The sequence below is a fragment of the Platalea leucorodia genome (genome assembly GCF_965183815.1).
Source record: "Platalea leucorodia genome assembly, chromosome: 7".
Taxonomy (NCBI): Eukaryota; Metazoa; Chordata; class Aves; order Pelecaniformes; family Threskiornithidae; genus Platalea; species Platalea leucorodia.
In genome coordinates, this window is record NC_138829.1 from 5,365,450 (window position 1) to 5,384,577 (window position 19,128).

The 19,128-nt window shown below is 46.6% G+C and overlaps 1 protein-coding gene across 1 annotated transcript in view; it reads left to right on the plus strand.

Moving 5' to 3' along the window:
- Positions 1 to 18,893, plus strand: part of TMEM260 (transmembrane protein 260) — a gene marked incomplete at its 5' end in the record, with an annotated part of 35,070 nt that extends 16,177 nt beyond the window's left edge. The window contains 13 exons of the mRNA XM_082317047.1: positions 3,418 to 3,595; positions 5,954 to 6,067; positions 8,424 to 8,603; positions 11,026 to 11,066; positions 11,429 to 11,512; positions 11,885 to 12,002; positions 12,174 to 12,346; positions 13,510 to 13,681; positions 14,679 to 14,827; positions 15,711 to 15,887; positions 16,446 to 16,499; positions 16,921 to 17,011; positions 18,386 to 18,893. Of these exons, the coding sequence (XP_082173173.1) occupies positions 3,418 to 3,595; positions 5,954 to 6,067; positions 8,424 to 8,603; positions 11,026 to 11,066; positions 11,429 to 11,512; positions 11,885 to 12,002; positions 12,174 to 12,346; positions 13,510 to 13,681; positions 14,679 to 14,827; positions 15,711 to 15,887; positions 16,446 to 16,499; positions 16,921 to 17,011; positions 18,386 to 18,658 (1,804 nt within the window). The 3' untranslated portion in view covers positions 18,659 to 18,893. The remainder of the gene's footprint in view (positions 1 to 3,417; positions 3,596 to 5,953; positions 6,068 to 8,423; positions 8,604 to 11,025; positions 11,067 to 11,428; positions 11,513 to 11,884; positions 12,003 to 12,173; positions 12,347 to 13,509; positions 13,682 to 14,678; positions 14,828 to 15,710; positions 15,888 to 16,445; positions 16,500 to 16,920; positions 17,012 to 18,385) is intronic.
- Positions 18,894 to 19,128: the final 235 nt, after the last annotated feature.

Below are 19,128 nucleotides of genomic sequence, written 5' to 3' on the forward strand. Positions count from 1 at the left end.
TCTGTGCTGGATCCTGACCCTGTGCTGGACAGTGAGCAGAGGTGTCCCCTGCCCCACATAGCTGGGATAAGTCTTTAAGCTTTGGGTCGAGTAGCTTTTGCTTAAGCCTTATTTCATAAAACTTGAATCGCAGGTTTGAGACTTTTTATCAAGAGGACGGGATTTCTTTTCATCTCATTTGAGCTCTAATGATACGCTCGAGTCTTTTCTGGGAAAGACAAGGAGAATTGGTAAATGATTGGGCTGTTTGCCGAAAGTGCTGCTTTTCATCCCAAGGTTTCTGGGAAAGTTGTTTTACCTTTTTTTACCTTATTTCCCTGCAAGAATTTCAAAGGGATTTACAAACTTGTTTCTTTGTAACTAGAAGTTTGTGCTGTTTAAAGGGTTCAGTCAAAACTTAAGAGATGCTGTGTAGTGGGGTTTGTGTATCGGGGGATCTCTCAGTTTTTAAATACACATGGCCCTGCTGCCCTTTCCTGGGATTTTTCTTTAGGAGCAGACACCGCTCCTGACTTGATTCCTGCAAACTCCATTGCATCTTTCCTTTCTCTATTCGGGTGCCACATCTTTCTAGTAACAGGGAGGAGGAGAGCACAACCAAAGCCCTTGAGGCTGAAAACCTTGCCAGACAGGTCATGTGTGTCCCACCTCTCCCTTGGAAGCGATGGACTCAGGGCTGCTGGGCTGCCTCGGTAGCAAAACCGACAGAGCAGCGTTTATGCCTGTGCACGCCTTTTCTATGTGCAATTGTGTGATTTTGAAACGTGATATTAATGCAGTGGGTGACAGGTCTTGCCTTGGAGAATTTCATGCTGAATACCCGGACCTGTGTTGAACCGCAGTGAAGTTTAGATGTTGGAAGAGTCCACCATGGTGGTGATGCATTTGTGAGCACAAGGGAGATGTGGAAGGCATGGGGCATCATTAGTCACTTTAACGACTATGAACAAGTCCTTAGACTTGTTTTCCTGTTATGATGCGACAGACAGATACACTTGTGTGAACCAAATCACCAGGGCTGCATCGGAGTCACCCAGTGCCATCAGATTCAGCCTCAAATCTGTCTTGATGCTACTGAAAACACAGCTGGTCTTCAGGGGCCTTTAGCATGGGTGAATTTGGTGAATTCATGGCCCCCCCTGCTGATCTTGCAGCTATGGTGGCTTGAGCAGGCTGGAGTGAGAGTGGGCAAAGGGGGTGGGATGTGGAAATCCACGTTGCAGTTCTTGCACCGATGACTTTGCGGGCTGGGAGCCTCACTTTGGAACGAGGGCTCGCTACCCTGTGGACTTAGATAAGGATGTAACAACTCATTTTATAGACCTTGGTGTTCACCATGAAAAAATAATCCTCTGATACAATTATTGTGTAGAAGGGCTGGATTGGAGCGACCTGTATGGCAGGGTCAGGGATGCGTGCCTGGGCTTTTCAGCTGGCAAGGGTAGGTACTTCAAAGTTTGCCTGACTTCCTACAGAAGAGGTCCCATGTTCTCCTTTCTTCTTACAGGGCGCTTTGCAGACACAGATTTGGTCTGAAACAGTCTCACCTGCTGTCAGTTGGGAATTTTCAGGTTTTTTCCCCTTCCATTGATTTTTCAAGACTCCTTCTTACAATCTTGATGCTGAAGCTTTGTGTCACCCTGAGCTTGTTTCGCTCTGGCCTTGGACACCTGAGAGTTGGTTTCTTTTTTCCCCAGTATTAACCGAACTGCCTTGCTTCTCACCCTCCGGCTACCTCCTGCAGCTGCAGATCTGAAAATGCTTTACAAAGGAGATAAAAATCTTTAGTCCTATTTCGCAAATAACTGGGGCAATAGCAGCAGAGTGGCTTGTCCCAGACCACCCAGGACGTCCAGTGTCGGTGGCAGGAGGAGGAGGAATAGAGACCTGGTCTTTCCAAGCCCTCATCCCAGTCCTCTCCTCCCCATGAACCCTGCTTCCCATTTTTAATGGATTAAAAGTTCCCGTTCTGCCTGCACAAGTCCTTCTTTGACATCTACAGACATCGGTTGGCTTTTCAGTGTACTGAGGTCGTTTCGGGAAGGTGGAAAGAAAGCATAACCAAGGAGAGGAACCCTTGCCAGGGAGTGCTGTGCCAGCAGCTCCCTCAGCTCTGTTCGTAGAGGCTGTAGGTTTTGTGTCCTTGGTCTCCATTTATCTCAGACTTATGTGAGGAACCCCATGAGCAAGTCCTACATCAATGTCCACTCTCTGATCCCCGATGGGCAGAACAAACCACGTGGGGACTTTAGCTGTGCTAGAGGATATGGGCAGTATTTAGGAGGAAATTACAGGCGTGGCTTGATGAAGAAGTTGCCTTTCTTACAGTAATTTTGCTTTAAACCTGCTGGAAATGTTAGGACTAAATAGAAGTGTGTGCACCTGGGGTGGGACTAGAAAAATACCCAATTTGTGGTAGAGCCTGGCTTAGTCTTACAGCAGGATGGTGAATTTCTGGAGAGGAGCTTTGACCATAGCTGCAACTATTTATGTCTTTGGATAAGGCATAATTGAGCTGGTTGTGGTGCCCTACATGGCATCTTTTCAGGGTGACTTCCCGAAGGGGCGATCTTCCAAGCAGCGAGAGCCAGAGCTGCCCCCGATGCGACCGGGTGGGAAGAGCCGCTATTGCAGAACAGGCATAATAGTTTTCCTGGGTTAAATCCCACCTTGTGGGCTCCCTGCGCCAGTTGCAGCATCCAGCTGAGTTGGGCAAGCGGCTCCGTGGGGAGTGTGTGCCATAATCCCATCCGGGAGTCGCAGAGGTGCCCGGCTTTCAGGCTCGTGGCCATTCCAACGGCGGGTGCTTCACCCGCTTCCTCCGCGCTCTCCTGCTTGCTGGAGCTGACACCCATCTTCCCCGCTCCTGACCCTGGTGGGCACCTCTCCCTGCCGTGACCACGGGCGCCGCAATCCTCACCCACCCCCGAGACACTGAACACCCCCCCAGGAAAGCTCTGCTAATGCTGTCCATCATGAATAGCTCTAATCCACTCTTTATTCAGTGCCTTGATGAATTTAAGGCTGCACCCTTGCTGGCGTCTCCTCCAGCGGAGAGTATCCCGTTAGAGGCGTGACTCCCTGGCTCGGCGTACCGTGACCCGCTGGCCATCGCTCATCGGGGTTTCTGAACCAAATTCAATCCTGGAAGTTTTCATGGCGCTTGCGAGAAGAAGCCGACTCTTTGGTGTTGGGTGGCTTGCAAATAGACGGGCTGGCTAACGCCTGCTCTTACTAATTGCAATTCAGTGCAAAGAAATTATTAGGAAGATATTAACCATATAATGTTTTGGCAGGGTGCTGGGTGGCAGTCATCATTTCTGCTGCTACAGTATGTTTAAAAAAAAAATTAAAAAAAGGACAATAAAGTAGGCTTTTTTGTTGGAAAAGAAGATTTCATGTTATCTGTGTTTGCAGGCTTTCTGGCTCATATGCTGGAGGAATCCTTGCTGCGGGGGTGTTTTCATTTTCTCGTCTAACATGGCAGTGGTCCATCGCGGCGGAGGTTTTTAGCTTAAACAATCTGTTTGTGGGGCTGCTGATGGCTCTCACCGTGCATTTTGAGGAGGCATCCACTGCAAAAGAGAGATCAAAGGTAAAACATCTCAAGCAAAGTGAATAGTTCTTTATTTTTTTTCAATTAGTTATCACGCGTCTGTTTAATTTCCTATTCATTTAGTGTTGATTAGTTTTGTTTAAATAAAGAAGGCCAAATTTTGGGACTGGGTTCAGCACCTGTGCTGGGTGGTATTGGTCCCTGTCCTACCTGGATGTTCAAAAGTGCCAGACATGGAAAAACCAGCCCGCTTTGCGTAAGGGTTGAGTTGGGACCTGTTGGATGGGTTTGGGGTTGGGTTGTTTAATACGCATAGGGCGGCAAAGGAAGAGCAAAATCATTTTCATCTAAATGTTGTAGTGCAAAGTTTAGTTTCCTGCATCAAAGACTCAGACTAGGCTGTGGGTGTTCAAGTTTTTATTTTCAGAGCTGATATTTTTCCTGGGGGTAAATAGATATATCTTACAGAAAACTTCATCTAGTCAGAAACCCAGGTTTCTACTGAAAAACAGAAACGACGAAATTTTCAATCAGTTCTTCTTTCGAAATTAAACGTGCCCCTAAAATAATGGCATTGTTAAATACAGAGACTTTAAATTTCATGCTATATTCTCTACTTTATAAACAGACTAGGCAGCCAAATGATATTTTTACTCAGCAGTCTTGTTCTTTCTACTTCTATTGGCCTGAACATCTGATCTCTTCTCTTCTCACAGACTTGCCTGCTGTGACTCCTGTAAATTGTGTGAATAAAAGGATTTTTGTCGGCCTAGGCTAGAATTTCAGGAGTCCGCAGTGGTAGTTTACTCAGCTTCGCGAGTTCTCAAATAACATGTTTTATCAGTGGTTATAGAGATCTTGTTTCACCACGGGATTTTTTTTTTTTCTTTTCTGATGAGCACTATCCCAAGATCCCTACAACCTAAACTCCGCAAATATGGAGTTGGGCATTTTCCAACCTGCTTCCATGTTTCACGTGCCCAATTTCCAATGGGATTTTCAGAAGCAGTAAAGGAGCTTGTTTCAATGGTTTTTGGGTGTCTGGCATCCCATGCCTTGAAGAAGCCAGGCTACCAACAGCAAGCTCACAGCGCTTTTCATAAATCAGATGGTCGTGCAGACATCTTCGGGGATGTGCTTGAAGTTCATCAATATACTTGAAAAATCACTGAGGTTGTTCTGAGTCCCGCAGGGCAGCTCTGAAACTCTGAAAATGTTTTTCAGAAGTTATGGCAGGTGTTTCCATGGCAAGGCAGCGTTCAACGTTGAATGCTGGGCAGTCAATTAAAAATTACCAGGTGATGCCATCACCACACCAAGGCAAGTTTGCACCTCGCATGCCATCCTCACCGGTGGCTGAGATAAGCAGGAGCGATGCTCTGATGATAGGTAGAAGTGCTGCCCTCCTTGGGGATGGCTGGGGAGGTGAGGATGGGCTGTCAGCTCCTCTCCGACAACATCTGGGGGCTTTTTGCCCACCGAGGAGCTGCCCCAGGGCTTGGCTTCAGGTTGTAACATGGACCAAGTGGCCAGCGATGGTGGAGGAGGAGGCAAATTCAGAGGAGGAGCTGTGGCCAGTGGTGTACGTGGCACTGACCCAAGGTTTCTATATGGAGTTGCTCTTGTAGCCTCGTCCTCCCCCACTGAACGATGAGGACTCAGCACTGGTCTGATGGTGTTGGGACAGAGCAGAGGATACGGTGGCGTGGGGCAGAGAGAGACCTTCCTTAGCATCAGCCAGGGATGGCCATGGTACCAATAACGAACCTGTGAATAATCCTCAATGAGTACCAGAAATACCCTGCACCGTGCTGCATAGTCTGGATACATTACCCGTTTTATCAGAAAACTCTTTCAAAGATGCTTGAAAATGAGCTTTTTGACTAATGATGGGTATCACATTTAATTCCCTTTGCTTAGGAAGTTTGTGTAGCCCTGACTTTAGCCCTATATGCCTGAAGAAGAGGAAAAAATCATTCCTGTTATATAAAATGAGGTCTCTGTACATAATGGCATTATTTTAGGGTATGGCTTCTGAAAACTTTGCATCGTTCGGAGTTGACTGCTGGGCAATCTCCCCTGTGCCGCAGGGGTTCGGGAACTGGACCCTTTTGCATCATTACGACATGATCGTGCTACAGATGATCTCTGTATACATGGAGACATAGCCGTTGCGCTGGATGCTTCTTAAATAACATTTTCTGTTAAACAAATGAAATCTCCCTGTAAATAATCAAAAATAGCCTGTGTTACCTGTGTAATGATTGACCAGTGCTCACCGATGTATTTGCCTTTCTCCTGTAAGCGTGCTATGGGCTGCACTAAAACTCTTCTGGTCTCTGGATGTTTTTGCAAACTATAAAGAGTAATTGCGAATGTGGTTTTTTTCCCTTTCAGATCTCTAAACTTGGTGCCTTTTGCTGCGGGCTCAGTTTGTGCAATCAGCACACGATAGTGCTTTATATCGCTTGCATTGTGCCTTGGGTTCTCTCCCGGCTTTTCAGGAAGACGGTACGTATTTTGCTGGCCCATACATCTGTTTTTGTAAGGCAGTGAGTAACTCCTCTTTCCAAGCACTTGTGCCACTTTTATGTCGATGTGCAAACAGGGACAGTCGATGGTCTGTCTAAACTAGTCGGTCATAACCCACTGAAGTTACAGTCCATCAGTCTGACACCAGGGCCGCCGATCACGATTTAGGGGCTTTGCTCACAGCAGCAATCTGCGACCTGCCCGTGTCTCCTGGCAGAGGAGCACTCTGCCCCAGCTGCTCGCAAGTACCCAGCCACCAGACCGATACTCGGAGCTAAAAACTGCTCAGCATGTAGGAAATAAGAGCATGTTCAATGCCCTACCAAACAGGAAAGCAGATAAATATCTGTTGGTGAGAAGTCACAGGCATCTGCAGTCTGAGCACTGCTTCTTCTGGCTGATGGCACTGGCTTTCTCATCCCATCAACTTGCCTGGAGATGAGTTTCTGGATGTTGATGGTGGTAGCAAACAAAAGCCATGTCCACTTGTTGCAGAGCATCTTGCGACTGCTGTTGATAGTTGAAGGTGCAGCCGGAATAAGCAGCACGGCAGGAAGGGTGCAGAGGCTTGTCTCTAGGGAGAAGTCCTCTTCGGCATCTCCTTGGGATGTGCCAGGCTCAGTGGCCTCCAGCTCTGATGCAGCCGGGACTTGAGAGTCCTAAGAGTGATCAGCCCTCAGGTGAAGAGCGCCTGGCTCGTGCCAGCTGGAGAAGACTAAAGGAAGGGTGACCTTCAGCAAAACAGCGAGCCTCTGATCCAGCCAAATATGTCCCTTTCATCTCCTACCAGAGATCCTGTGGTGAAGATGTCCCTCCTTTTACACCTCTTTATTAAACTTGCTCATTGTGTAAGAAGGTGAAAACCCCTTTTGGCATGCCTGGCTTATGAAGGTGATGCGCACCTGTCTGGATGAGGCTCCTGGGTGACGTTCAGGGTCCCTGCAATGCTCTTGTCTTCTGCAGGTGATCTGTGAGGCAATGCATCAGGCTGGATGCAGACGTGTTGTAGAAACTCTACTTTGCCCTGAAAACGGCTGCACGTCTCAACAACGCAGATGCTCTGATCACTTTGCAGGTGGCCCTGAGAAGCCTCCACCTACTCCCCTGTCTCTCCTTTGCCCCTGTCAAGGTGGCAGTTGGGCAGGTTGCTGCTGAGCCAGTCCTGCCTGTATTTTTCCACCCTCAACCTGATAAATCAAGTGTGGTTCTGAGTAACAGCCCGGGATATAACTAAGCCTGGAGTGAAGCATGCGAGCTGCAAGAGAGAAGATGCAACTCAGACTAAATGGATCCAAAATCTGTTCAGCGTCTCCAGCAACCCCCTTTCTGACTTTCCTTTAACACAATGAAGGCTCACTTCTGCAATATATTTGTGTTCTTTAATCAGAGCTGTTTTTTTTTTTTTTTAACCAGGGAGGTCCAGAGAGACCTCTGATTTCCAGCAAGGACAATCCTGTGCCAATATAATATTCCTGGGAAATACTTTAGACAGCCCAGTAGTGCCTGCTGCAGAAAACCACCTATAAGAAGGATATTTGATGGAAAACTGCTGTTTTAAGTAAAAAAGAGCCAGCTTGCTTCTGAAGGAACTCTGGCCACCACCATTACCAAGCTCCTTTTTCTGCTCCGTAGATCATCACTCTGAATGGTGCCTCTTCCCCATAACCCCAACTGCTGAAGAAGTGCTTTGATTGACAGGGCGGTGGCTAACGATAAAGCAAGCGTGCAATATTCTAGGGTGAGATTTCCCAAAGCACTTAAAGGAGTTAGGCACAGAAGTCCCTTTGAAAGTCTCGTCTTCCTGACCCCTTAGGCAGTCTTGAAAATCCCACCCCAAAAGTTGGCCTATCCAATTTAGCCAGTGTAATCACGATAAAGTAAACGGCAAAACTGACTCCTGATGATGGTGATGATGTGTGTAGTTGTACTGGAGCAGCATATTTTTTTTTTTTTTTTGCCAGATGGAATACCAGCCAACTCTTAATCGCTGCAAAGTGGGTTATCTCAGCCTTGCAGTGCTTCAGCCATCTATGCATGTCATGCCATGATTTAAATGTGAAAGATGCAATGAGTATGATACTCATGAGTCCTAGCTAATATTATTTGCTTCACTTAAATTTCACCCTGCCATGCAAAGGAGATCAGTTTGATGCAGTTTCCTAGTAATCCACAAAATCATAAGGTTTAACATAGCATTTTGTAGGGACTTACTATAAATTGAGAGATCAGCTCTGTGTAAATAATATTTGATGTTTTTTCTTTATCTGTTCTTGAAGTTCCAGCGTGATTAAACTAAAATAAACATTGTTATGCAATATGACATATTTTGGTGCAGGAATTGTCCCTAGGCCATTTGCTGAAGTTGGGTTTATGCTTCTTGGCTGGTTTGCTGCCTTATCTCTATCTGCCGGCTTCGTCCTACCTCAATCGAGCCCGTTGGACATGGGGAGACCAGACAACTTTTCAAGGATTTTTGACCCACTTTCTCAGGGAAGAATATGGGACATTCAATCTGGTAAATAAGGGTCGTTTTCTGAATGACTTTCTTTTAACTTATGCGATAGCAGAACCTTTCTATTTGTGACGATTAATGGCTTGCAGGGGAAGAAACGGAAAATGTTTTCTTTTTTAAAAATTTATTTCTGATTTTGACGTTCTGATCTGTCAGGTTTTCTGGGAATGGATCACGCGGCTGGGAAAGCAAAGAAATAATTGTCTTTGCCTTTACGGGGTGAGCTGCATTATTTACTGGGAGCTATATAGGTGTCTCGTATTTTTAAGAGCCCAAAGACCAAACTGTGCTAGAGGGAGATGGTGACATCAATTTTGTGTTTTTCTTGTTTTAAGACAAATAATTGTCTTATTTTTTTTATTTTAAACTCAGCTATTTGAAGAGGTCGCAAGCAGTTTTCATTGCTGTACCTTTAAAAAGATTCCTTTTAACTTACTTCTTACTAACATTGAATTTAAATGACGGGTAGGTTCGAGGGGTCTCAGAAACCTCTGATTTGGGTTATTGAGGTCTGTGCTCTTGCCAAGGGAGGGAGGTATTGCCTGGTTGCTTGCAGAATGTAGGGTTTGCACCTGCCTCCTCCAGCCCTGCCTTAGATGTTTGGCTCTGGCCACCCAAGGAAAGCAAGCGCCCAGCACCCCTTCTGTCCGTCCTGCGTCGGAAATTTCAGTGCAGAGGGCTGGGAAATCGCACCACTAGGGGAAAAAAAAGAAAAAGGTACGGTTTATGTATTGTGTCACTCCTTGGGGTCCTGAAGCCCCATGTCGTCAGAGATTAAGCCCCCACATCCAGCTGGTGTGATGCAGCGAGCAGCGTTGCCGTTCCATTACAGCCTTCTCGGAGAGCCGGGTGGCTGTAGGATTTGAGGCAAAAGACTTGATAATTCCTGCTGCTGCCACTTAATCTTTCCAAAACTCCTGGGATAAGATCCACCCTCTGAAGGACTTCTGAGATTTTCCCTGTTGTCCTATTCCCAGACGTCTCCTGTGAATGAGGCTCCATTGGGCAGAGCAATACCAAGGCATGCAAATCCCTTAACTCCTTTCTCCATCAAATGTGATGAATTCAAGTTGATGTTCAGGAGGCTTAGGATGGACTGCGTGTAATCCTACACCACAAATCACATTTACGATGAACTTGTCTGAAGCAGGAGCAATAAATGCAGCAAAATCCAAGCGTTTGGTCGCGACGCCAGTTGGGCTAATGCCAGAGCCCTGCCTGGATGGACAGACAGCCCTTGCGTCCCATGGCTCCATTTCAAGGGCAGGCAGGGTCAAAAAAAAATCAGAGAAAAGATTCGGGAGAGGGTTCCACCTGGAAGCCAAGGATCATAAAGGTCATCTCCTGCGAGGGATGTGTCTGGGGCCAGAAGCCGTCAGCTGCCAGCAAGGTGGGGCTTGGCAAGAAACAGAGAGGTAGCGATGGTGGAGCTGTGGGCTGGCTGTCCATCCTCTAACACTTCTATTTTTTAATTAAATCTTGAATGCAATTAACTATTCCATTTTTATTGAGATTAAATATTCCTTCCAGACCTCCTGGATCCGTTTACCTTATCTTTTATCTGGTAGCCACCACTTTTCCAACAAGAACCTATGAAGGTAATTCCTCATCTCCACCAAGCATGTCTTCTTTCCCAGACTTGTGCCATGGATTGCAAGTCTCTGCAATAAAAATTCTCATATATCTCATATAAATCTCATACAGCTCTGCCTCCGTCAGGGCAGAGGGGACAGGGGCGAGTCTGGTAAGCAAGCAGGAATTGAGGCCCACGTGCTTGTCTCAGGCTGTGGGAGGACGTCCCAGAAAACAATTGCACCCTGCAGATATAGGACGAGAGAAGATGGCCTCAAGCTGCGCCAGGGCAGGTTTAGGTTGGATATTAGGACAAACTTCTTCACCGAAAGGGCTGTCAGGCGCTGGCACAGGCTGCCCAGGGAAGTGATGGAGCCCCCATGCCTGGAGGTATTTAAAAGCCAGGGAGATGTGGTGCTGAGGGCCATGGTTTAGTGGTGGGCTTGGCAGTGCTGGGTTAACGGTTGGACTCGATGATCTTAAGGGTCTTTTCCAACCCAAATGATTCTATGATATAGTGGAGATCGTAGCTAAACCATGTGATGTGCTTGAGTGACAGGGTAATGGCTTGGTAGAACCTTGAAAAAATGCTTATCCAGGTGGTAAACCCTGCACAGTGGCATGAATGTGGGAGAAAATCTTGCAATGAAGGTTTCGGTAGAGTTTGCTGTCTTTTTGTTGTTTAAGCAATTGCTGTTCCCTGTGACCACCTTGGGGTACCGCCTGAAGGGGTTTTGAAGAGCCCTGTGTGCTCAGGGCTCTACAACCAGAAAATGAAAAGACTTTTCCTTGCCCCGGTGATACGGCGATCAGCGTGTGGGTTTCTCATAGGTTTTCTTTCTTTTTAATCTAGGCCAAGTCCGAGACAGGATCCAGTATGAGAGAGATGCTGGCGTGAGTAAAATCTTGACGTTTAGTGGAGAGAAGCCTGTTGCTGCTGCTGTCATTTTGGCCAAAGTGGCTCCTGTCTTGCCTTTCCTCGGCTTTGTCCAGAGCTGGGGCCGTGTGTGTCCGGCACAGGGACAGCATGCATGTCCGTCTGTCTTCCCCATTGAAGGAAAAACACTGGATCCCCCTCCCCAGTGATTTTTCATTCAAAATCCTGACATGTAAAGCTTGTTCCCGTTTCTGGTAGACTTAATCACAGCAGAATGGGAATATGTTATGTTGTGCTTATTCCCTGCTTCTCTCGACACTTTAATTGAGTGCAAGGGGCGATTTGGGGGTGACGCATCCATGCACCAATTTCTCCGCAGTTTTCAGCTGGCGCAGATGAAGTCGGAGCTCTCCCTTCCCGTCCTCGCCCTGGCACTCGTGGCCTGTGTGAGCACAGCACTGCCGTAAGTTGGAGGAGAATATTTGCTCTGACGTGCACTTTCTTACTGTCTGCATGGGCACCTTTCTTTGCCTTCTGCTTGCTGGTGCAAAAATTTCAGCAATGGGCTGCGGTCATCTATTAATTAAGGGTAAAATATCCCTGCTCCTGGCAACCCTGTGGCTTTGTAGATGGCAAGCTTAAAAATCTTGAAATCCTGATGGTTTTCTGCATTGAAAACAGAAGTTTCATGAATTGCAAAGGTAAGGAAAGGCTCATCAGCTCCTTGTATTAAATGCATTTAAGTATGCAGAGAGATAGAGGTTTTCAAGCACATAGAGCTTTCATCTCCTTTTTCATCATGCCTCTAGAGCGCTACGTTATTTTTTTTTTGTAGGACAAAGCAGCAGAGATCATCCGTGATCTGGCTCTTTGCTGGAATGCTCTGTCTTTATTCCCTTTTCTTCGCTTGGAGAGCAAATTTGGATATTACAAAACCTCTGTTTCTGGGCGTGGTAAGTTGCCCTCCAAAAATTGCTCTGGGGTGTTAACTTTTAGAAGAAGCCACCTAATCAGGAGCAGGTGGTTGTACTTGGAGCTGCGTAAGGTGCAAAAATACAGCTGCATATTCTGTTTCCTTATAGCTGGGGAAACAGACACAGGATCTCTGGGATTTTGTTTCATAGGTGGAGCGATTCTGGCTGCAGAGCAACGCGGCGGTGGCTGTGCTGGCCGGGCTGGGGCTGGCCGCGCTCACCTCGGTCGGCAGCGCCGTGCCGGAGGGCAGCCGGGCGCTGCCGTGGCTGGAGTGGCTTTCTGCTCTCGCTCTCGTTGCTTCTCAAGTTTGGGCAAATTACAGGTAATAAATCCCCCGGGCGCGCGTCTCGCTGCAGCCTCGCAGGGCTGCGGGGTGCCGTGCGGTTGGGGTGCTCCTGTAAACCCCCCACCCTGCTGCTGGGGTTTCTGTCCTTGTCTTGAAGTGGGAAAGGGACTTTTCACATCCCACCTAAGCTTGCATGGCCACAGCCTGTGGGACCCCCTTGTTTGATCTCCCTAAAAATCACCAAGCACCAGCTCCAGGCTGTAAATGGGGGTGTTGTGTATGTTGAAGGAAGAAAACTATGGATATGTAAACTTCTAATGAAAGAAACTCGTAAATCTGTGGTTTATTTCCTAAGAAGGTTTGCAGAATTCACTTCACCTGAACAGTCACCTCATTCCCTTGCTTTGCTCCTGGAAACCTTGTGCCCTGGGTTTTTTCTTGGTTTTTTTAATTTTTGAAGAGTTACATGTAGTGCAGGCCTTCCTTATCCCATCACCACACCAAAGACTGCAGTGGCTTGGGTAGGAATCAGTGTAGTAGTAGGGGTGCTCAGGCAGGGGTTGACCAACTGGTGAAGTGTAGAACATGCAGAAGTTCATACTCGGGAATCCTTCCTTCGCACACATCTTTTCCCAAAGGCTGGTCCATAGGTGAGCCAGTCATAGCTCATGTCCTGAGCCATGTCATGGAGTGTCCTCTTCTTGAGTCCGTACCTGCAGCATGTGCAACACGTGATTGTGTAACAAAAAGGATCTAATCTCAGGTAATGTACACCTACTTCTGCCTGATGTTACAAAAACTTGGCTTTTTAGTGCTTAATTAAAAGCATTAAAAGGATGGGGAGGATTTCAAATGCTTTACAGAACCGTCGCTGTACTGGCACTTCCAGCTCCAACTGCAAGTCTTCAGGTTTAGCCCAAGAAAAAAATCAGAATTAAGGTGAAGGCATGCAGTGAATGTGTATTTTGGCAAAACTGTAGCAGCTCCTGTCTCTGGTGCTGGTTGCTGGGGGACTGTAGTCGAAATGCTTCATTCTCTATCTTGGTTTCTCTGTAAATGGAGATGATGCTTTACAGCAAGATCTGACCAGGGCAAAGGACTTCACCTGTTGATGCCTATTGCATAAAATTGCTCTGAAGATGTGCAAAGCCATACAAATACCTGTTTTTAAGATACTCATTTTTATCTGTTCTCCCAAGCGCTTGTGATCAGAGCAACAACTATGTTGTTGATAAGTTCGCAAGGAATCTGCTGTCCTCTATGCCGACGGGTGCAGTGATCTTGCTAAGAGGAGACTTACCCGGCAATGCTCTTCGTTACGTTCATTATTGCGAAGGGATGAGGCCAGATATCACCTTAGTGGACCAGGAGGTATGTTCAGAAAGTAATGTTAAAAGAGGCAACAGGCAGATGTAAAAATGGGAAGCAAAAGTTCAGTTGTTCCTTTCTCTACTCGAGGGGGTCTCTTTGTTCAAATAAAACTCATGATGTGGAAATAAAATTGATTTTTTTTAAAGGGTTGTGGGTAGCTCTGGGATGGAGCGTGGTGTGCAGGCCCCATCAAGCCCAAAAAGCCGAGAGGGAGGCAATAGTGGGTAGGGAGAAGGGGCAGCCCAAGTCCTTCATCACAGCAGATATCCAGATGTGGCACAGGGCTGATGTTTGCCTTGCTGAGGAAGCTTTATCCCTGCTGTTTTCTGCGGTTGCCCCAAAATACAGATGTTGGGGCAGCAGAAGGCTGCTGGGAGCAGCCTGGAGAGCAGCAGGTCAGCAGTTGCCCCGTGGGCGATGCAGCTTTGGGGTTTCTCCCAAGGGCTTTACCATGCTGAGGCTCGTTCCCTGCATCCCTTGTGTTATCTTGGTCCCCCAAAGGTGGTTTTGCAGCTTCTGCCTCTAGCTATTACAATAAAATGGAGGTGCTGTGTGTCCCTGGGTGGTGGTTACACTCTTTCCTTTTTTCCTGAGAAATGGGAGAAGAAAAAAAACCCTTACAGAAGGGGACACTGACGCTTCCACTGCCACGTCAGTCCTTGCACTTGGCTGTGCAGCCAGGGTTTGTGACTCACCAAGAAACCCAAAACCCAAGGCCTCGTATTTAACCAAACCAAAACCTTGTTGTCTCTTCGCAGCAGTAGTTATTTTGTGTTTCCTTTGCCCCCTCAAGAGGGAGGACCGCGTGCCTCTGATCAGAAACCACCGGTGACCCGGTCTGATGGTGTGGTCCCAGGCAATTGCTCAAAATGGGAGGTGACCTCGCTGAGCAAATGGAGTCATTCCTCCTGCAGAAATAATTTTCTGCAACTTCTGGACGTAAAATGGATGAAAACTTTGTTTCTTGTTTTAATTTTGCTTATATTTTCGGTGATAGATGATGACTTATGAATGGTATTTACCCAAGCTGGCAAAGCATTTACCTGGCGTTTATTTTCCTGGGAACCGGTGGAATCCTGTGGAAGGAGTATTACCCGATGGGACACTTGCTTTTAATCTCCATCGTTTCCTCAAAGTAAATAAACAGTAAGCATTTCTTTCATATGATGTAACAGCTTTCCTAAAATCTTCGACCTTTTTTTCTTGAAATTGTTTATGGAACAGCTTGGTACTGCATCCAAAAGACCAATTTTCTCCACTGACTTCCTCCCCGATGGTGAGATTATTTTTGCAATTAAAGCAAATACCTATGCAGAAGTAACTCCGTCCGGATATAATGTTGCTTGTTTTGAGGTTGGTTTGGTTTTTAGGAAGGGAAAATAAGAAGGTGATCAGAGTATTTACTGATTATTTTTGTTGTTGTTGTTGATACAGTTCATCACAAAAAAAGGAATATTCCCGTGTACTCAAAATGACGATGGTTGGAGAGCAAATTGCTGCTGCTTCTCCTTCATGAACATTGTGGCCAGCTGATTAGCATAGAATGAATGTATTCCAGGAATAATCATCATATAAAAATAGCTTAGTAAGAGTGGAGAAAGGATTAGATACTCACATGAATAAGAATAGCATCTGCATTTAGACTAGCCAGGGTGAGCCTTGCGAGTGTGGGTAGGCAGAAGAACATTGCCAGGTGCCGTCGGGAAGAAACGGGCTTCTCCGATGGCTTCTGGCATGTTTGTGAAGTCCAACATAGGGGAGAGGATGTGTCTCCTGTGCTGGCTGCACAAGATGTGCAATGCCAGATGGGGTGTTGGCTTGCAGCGGGAGAGCTGTTCTGCAGACTGACCCAGAGACATCCCCTTTGCGACGTGAAATGGTCTGGACAGGCATCCATGCGGCGGAAAATGTTGTGGTGCTTCAGACCTGTCCTCTGGCGTGGGGTGCGTGGTTTGCTCAAGCACGCGGGGTGGCCCACGGTCTCTGGCATGGCTTCACGACTGCTCTCTCTGTTTTTTTTTTTTGGCAGTAAGGAAGTGTTTGTCTGCATAGGTCTTCACGAAGGGGACTCAACCTGGAGAAGGAGCTATTCGCTCTGGCCATGGGGTACGTGTGAAAAGTTGGTTCCTTCCGATGTTGTCTTTGACCCAGGAGAGTGGATTCATCTTACAAGAAATCTCTATAACTGGACCGAAGACTACGGCAGGTACGAGGCAGAGGCGCGGCTCCTCCTTCCTGCTCATCATTCGTCTGCCAGCAGCATAACCACATCCATTGCAGTGTTAGAGAAATTAAACATGAGCCGTAATCATAAAGTTTTGTGTTCTGGAACATACAATAGATCTGCAAGTGGTATTTTTATTAGTGTTAAAAATAGAGAGGATGTTTCTAGTCAAATAACAGGTCCAATTCTGATCTTAAAACTTGATCAGGAGCCAAAAAACATTGAGGACTTGGGACATCCGAAGCTTTAAACGTCATAGACTGAACTGTGACGGATGGTAAAAAGCATCTCTCACTTTGAGGATATCTAGGATGCTGTGAAACACCTGCAATACCAGGGGCTCCTTCTACGGAGAGAGAGGAATAAAGTTTTAGGAATGAGATCAGCTGAATTCCCTGCTGTCAAAGCCATAGGCTTCGTGACGGGTTTTCTTCTGCCTGGGAGGTCTGTAGCTGCCTGGGTTGGAAGGGTTCATTGCGCGGTGGGTGAAACACAGTGAGATGGATCGGATGGCTGAATTTTATTCTCATTCCAATTTAGTTTCGAGCCCTCTTCCTGGGAAGCTGTCGCCAACGAGGAGATGTGGCAAGCCAGGTGATGCTCCTTTGCTCTCTTCCAACAGCCGGCGGGCAATGCCAACTCACTGGCATGGAAATACACACCAAAGCGGGCAGCTTGATGGTGCATGGCCTTATTGGACCTAAATGGGCCAAGCTTTAGAAGGAAAAGGTTGGCAGAATGAAATGAAGCGTGCATGGCCTCTGGCAAATCCTTCAGGAAAGTGGTTGTTTTGTTCACCAAAAGGTTCTGCTCCAATTATCTCGAAGGAGCAGAGGGTAGTTGGGACACAGGGTGAGAAAATACGTCATGGAGAGAAATTTCTATCACTGACGACTCAAATGGAGATGCTGGTGCACTGTCCCATACATGGACGTGTTGAAGATGTGTATAACCATGTGATGTGAGCTGGTTAGGTTAAGCAGTTATTGTATGGAATTTTTTCTTGTTTTTCTAGGATGAAAACAGCTTTCTTTGTATTTGACCTTGCAGAAACTGCCAGTGTGACTGCAGAAATGAAATCACAACTTTACACATTTGCGTACGCCGTAAGTCATGTATTTTGGTTATGAATGCTCCCTGCAGTCTCCATCCTTTTTTTTTTTTCATTTTTTTTAATTTCTGGACTCCACAGAAATACGGTGTTTCCATATAGGTCCTGTAATCTGCATTCTACCTTCTTCATCCAAACTGGGAGCATAGCAGATTCAAAGAGATTTGTTCAGGGATTTTATCCATTCCCACTTGCCCCCTTGGTCACGGAGGATGCCAAAAGCTAACCAGTCGACACCCTGCTTTTGCTATAATTATGTTGTCTGTGCTGGGCTCCAAACCCATGACAAGAGATTGCTTGTCCTGAAGTCACTCTATGCACTTGTCCCCTCTGTCATTACACAGCCATGCATCTGAGCCAGCAAGAGTAAAATCCGACGGTCCTCTCACTGCAAATTAATTCTGCTGCATTTCGCACCAAAGAATAACACCCATAAGCTGGTGTAGGTATCTCTGGAAATACTGGACTGCCAAGAGATGCACAAAATGATCAGTGTGTGTCAGCAGAGAGGAGGAGTGTTTCGTACCCCAGGAAAGAGTCAACAAATAGTTTCCTTTCAACTCTTGCCCGTTTTGCTGTGATTTTTGCTGTTCATAGAACCATAGAATCATAGAATACCAGGTTGGAAGGGACCTCGAGGATCATCTGGTCCAACCTTTCTAGCACAATCTAGATGAGATGGCCCAGCACCATGTCCAGCTGAGTCTTAAATGTGTTCAGCGTAGCGGAGTCAACCCCTTCCCTGGGGAGGTAATTGCAATGATTGACTGTTCTCATTGTGAAAAATTTACCTCTCGTGTCCAGTCGGAATCTCCCTGGGCGTAACTGGTACCTGTTACCCCTTGTCCTCACCATGGGACTCCTTGTAAAAAGGGAGTCTCCATCTTCTTTGCAGCAAACTGTTCTGCAAAGTTCTTGGGTGCATGCCTGCTGTTGAGCTTATGAATATTCCCACTCAAGTCAACAGTCTGCTTAAGTCCTGTGGAAGACATCCTGATCTCCTGAAATACTGAGTAAATGTCTTTCCAGGTGCAGCAGTTAAATCTCTTTTTTCCCCCGGCCTGGTGTACACCTCTCTTGGGGAAGCGCGTGATGTGCGGTGGGGTTATCACGATCATCTGTAACGTTTCTAAACAAACAGCTGCTGTAGGAAGGGAAACATTTCAGCCCCCCTCGGATTTCTGATTCACGCTATCGCGCATCGCATAGCAAACTCGGAGCGAGTTACAGAAATGCTCCCACTCTGGACTTGGACATCTAAATAGCATCTGTTCCTTTACGAGCAGTTTTGAAGCACTGTTAAGAGCTGTTGGTCCCCTTCGTTCAATTAATTTGTGCCCCCCCCCTTTTTTTCTTGTCCCTTTAACAGTCATACAAAGAAATTGTCAACTCTCATCCAAATCACCCGGTGAACTGGCACAAAAACTACGCCATCGCCTGCGAGAGGATGTTGCGTCTCCATCGGGTGGATGTGGATCCCGAAGTGTTGCTCTCCGAAACTGTGAAGCATTTCCTTCTGTATGCCGAGAAAGCGGAGGACGATCCCCAGCAGCAGGATATTCTGCAGGCTGTGGAGCACCTGAAGAAAGAGCTGCAGGGGCTGAGGAAAAGGAAAGAAAATCCGAGGCGAGGAGCTGGGTAGCGCCCGGTCCTCCGCCCGCCTGCTGAAGTGCTGAAATGTTAAAGTCAGGACTTAAAATCTGAATTAGTCCTTGACAACCTGAGAATGGTTTTAAAAGATGACAGAAATGGCAGCAGAGAAGAAATCAAGCGTGATTGCCTCCACAGGAACGTACTGTCGTTTGGTCTTTGATTGCTGTTGCCAAATGAACTGTTTGTGTTGTTTTGTGTGTGTGGGGGAAAAGCTCATCGCTAAATAAAATACTGGGTTTCAAAAAGGAGAGTTTTCTTTTAAAGGAAACCTATGAATCTGTTGTACTGTGAAGAGCTTTTAATTTTGTTTATGAAAGCAGCATCCTTTATAGATGCAAAAAATGTATTTAGCCTTTAAATGTTTCTGTTACTGAGCCAAGAGGTTTTCGACAGACATTTTTCTGTAGCTGTGCTGTGTCCGTGTGGTTTTATGGTCACAGGGCAGCGTGGTTAGGTAGG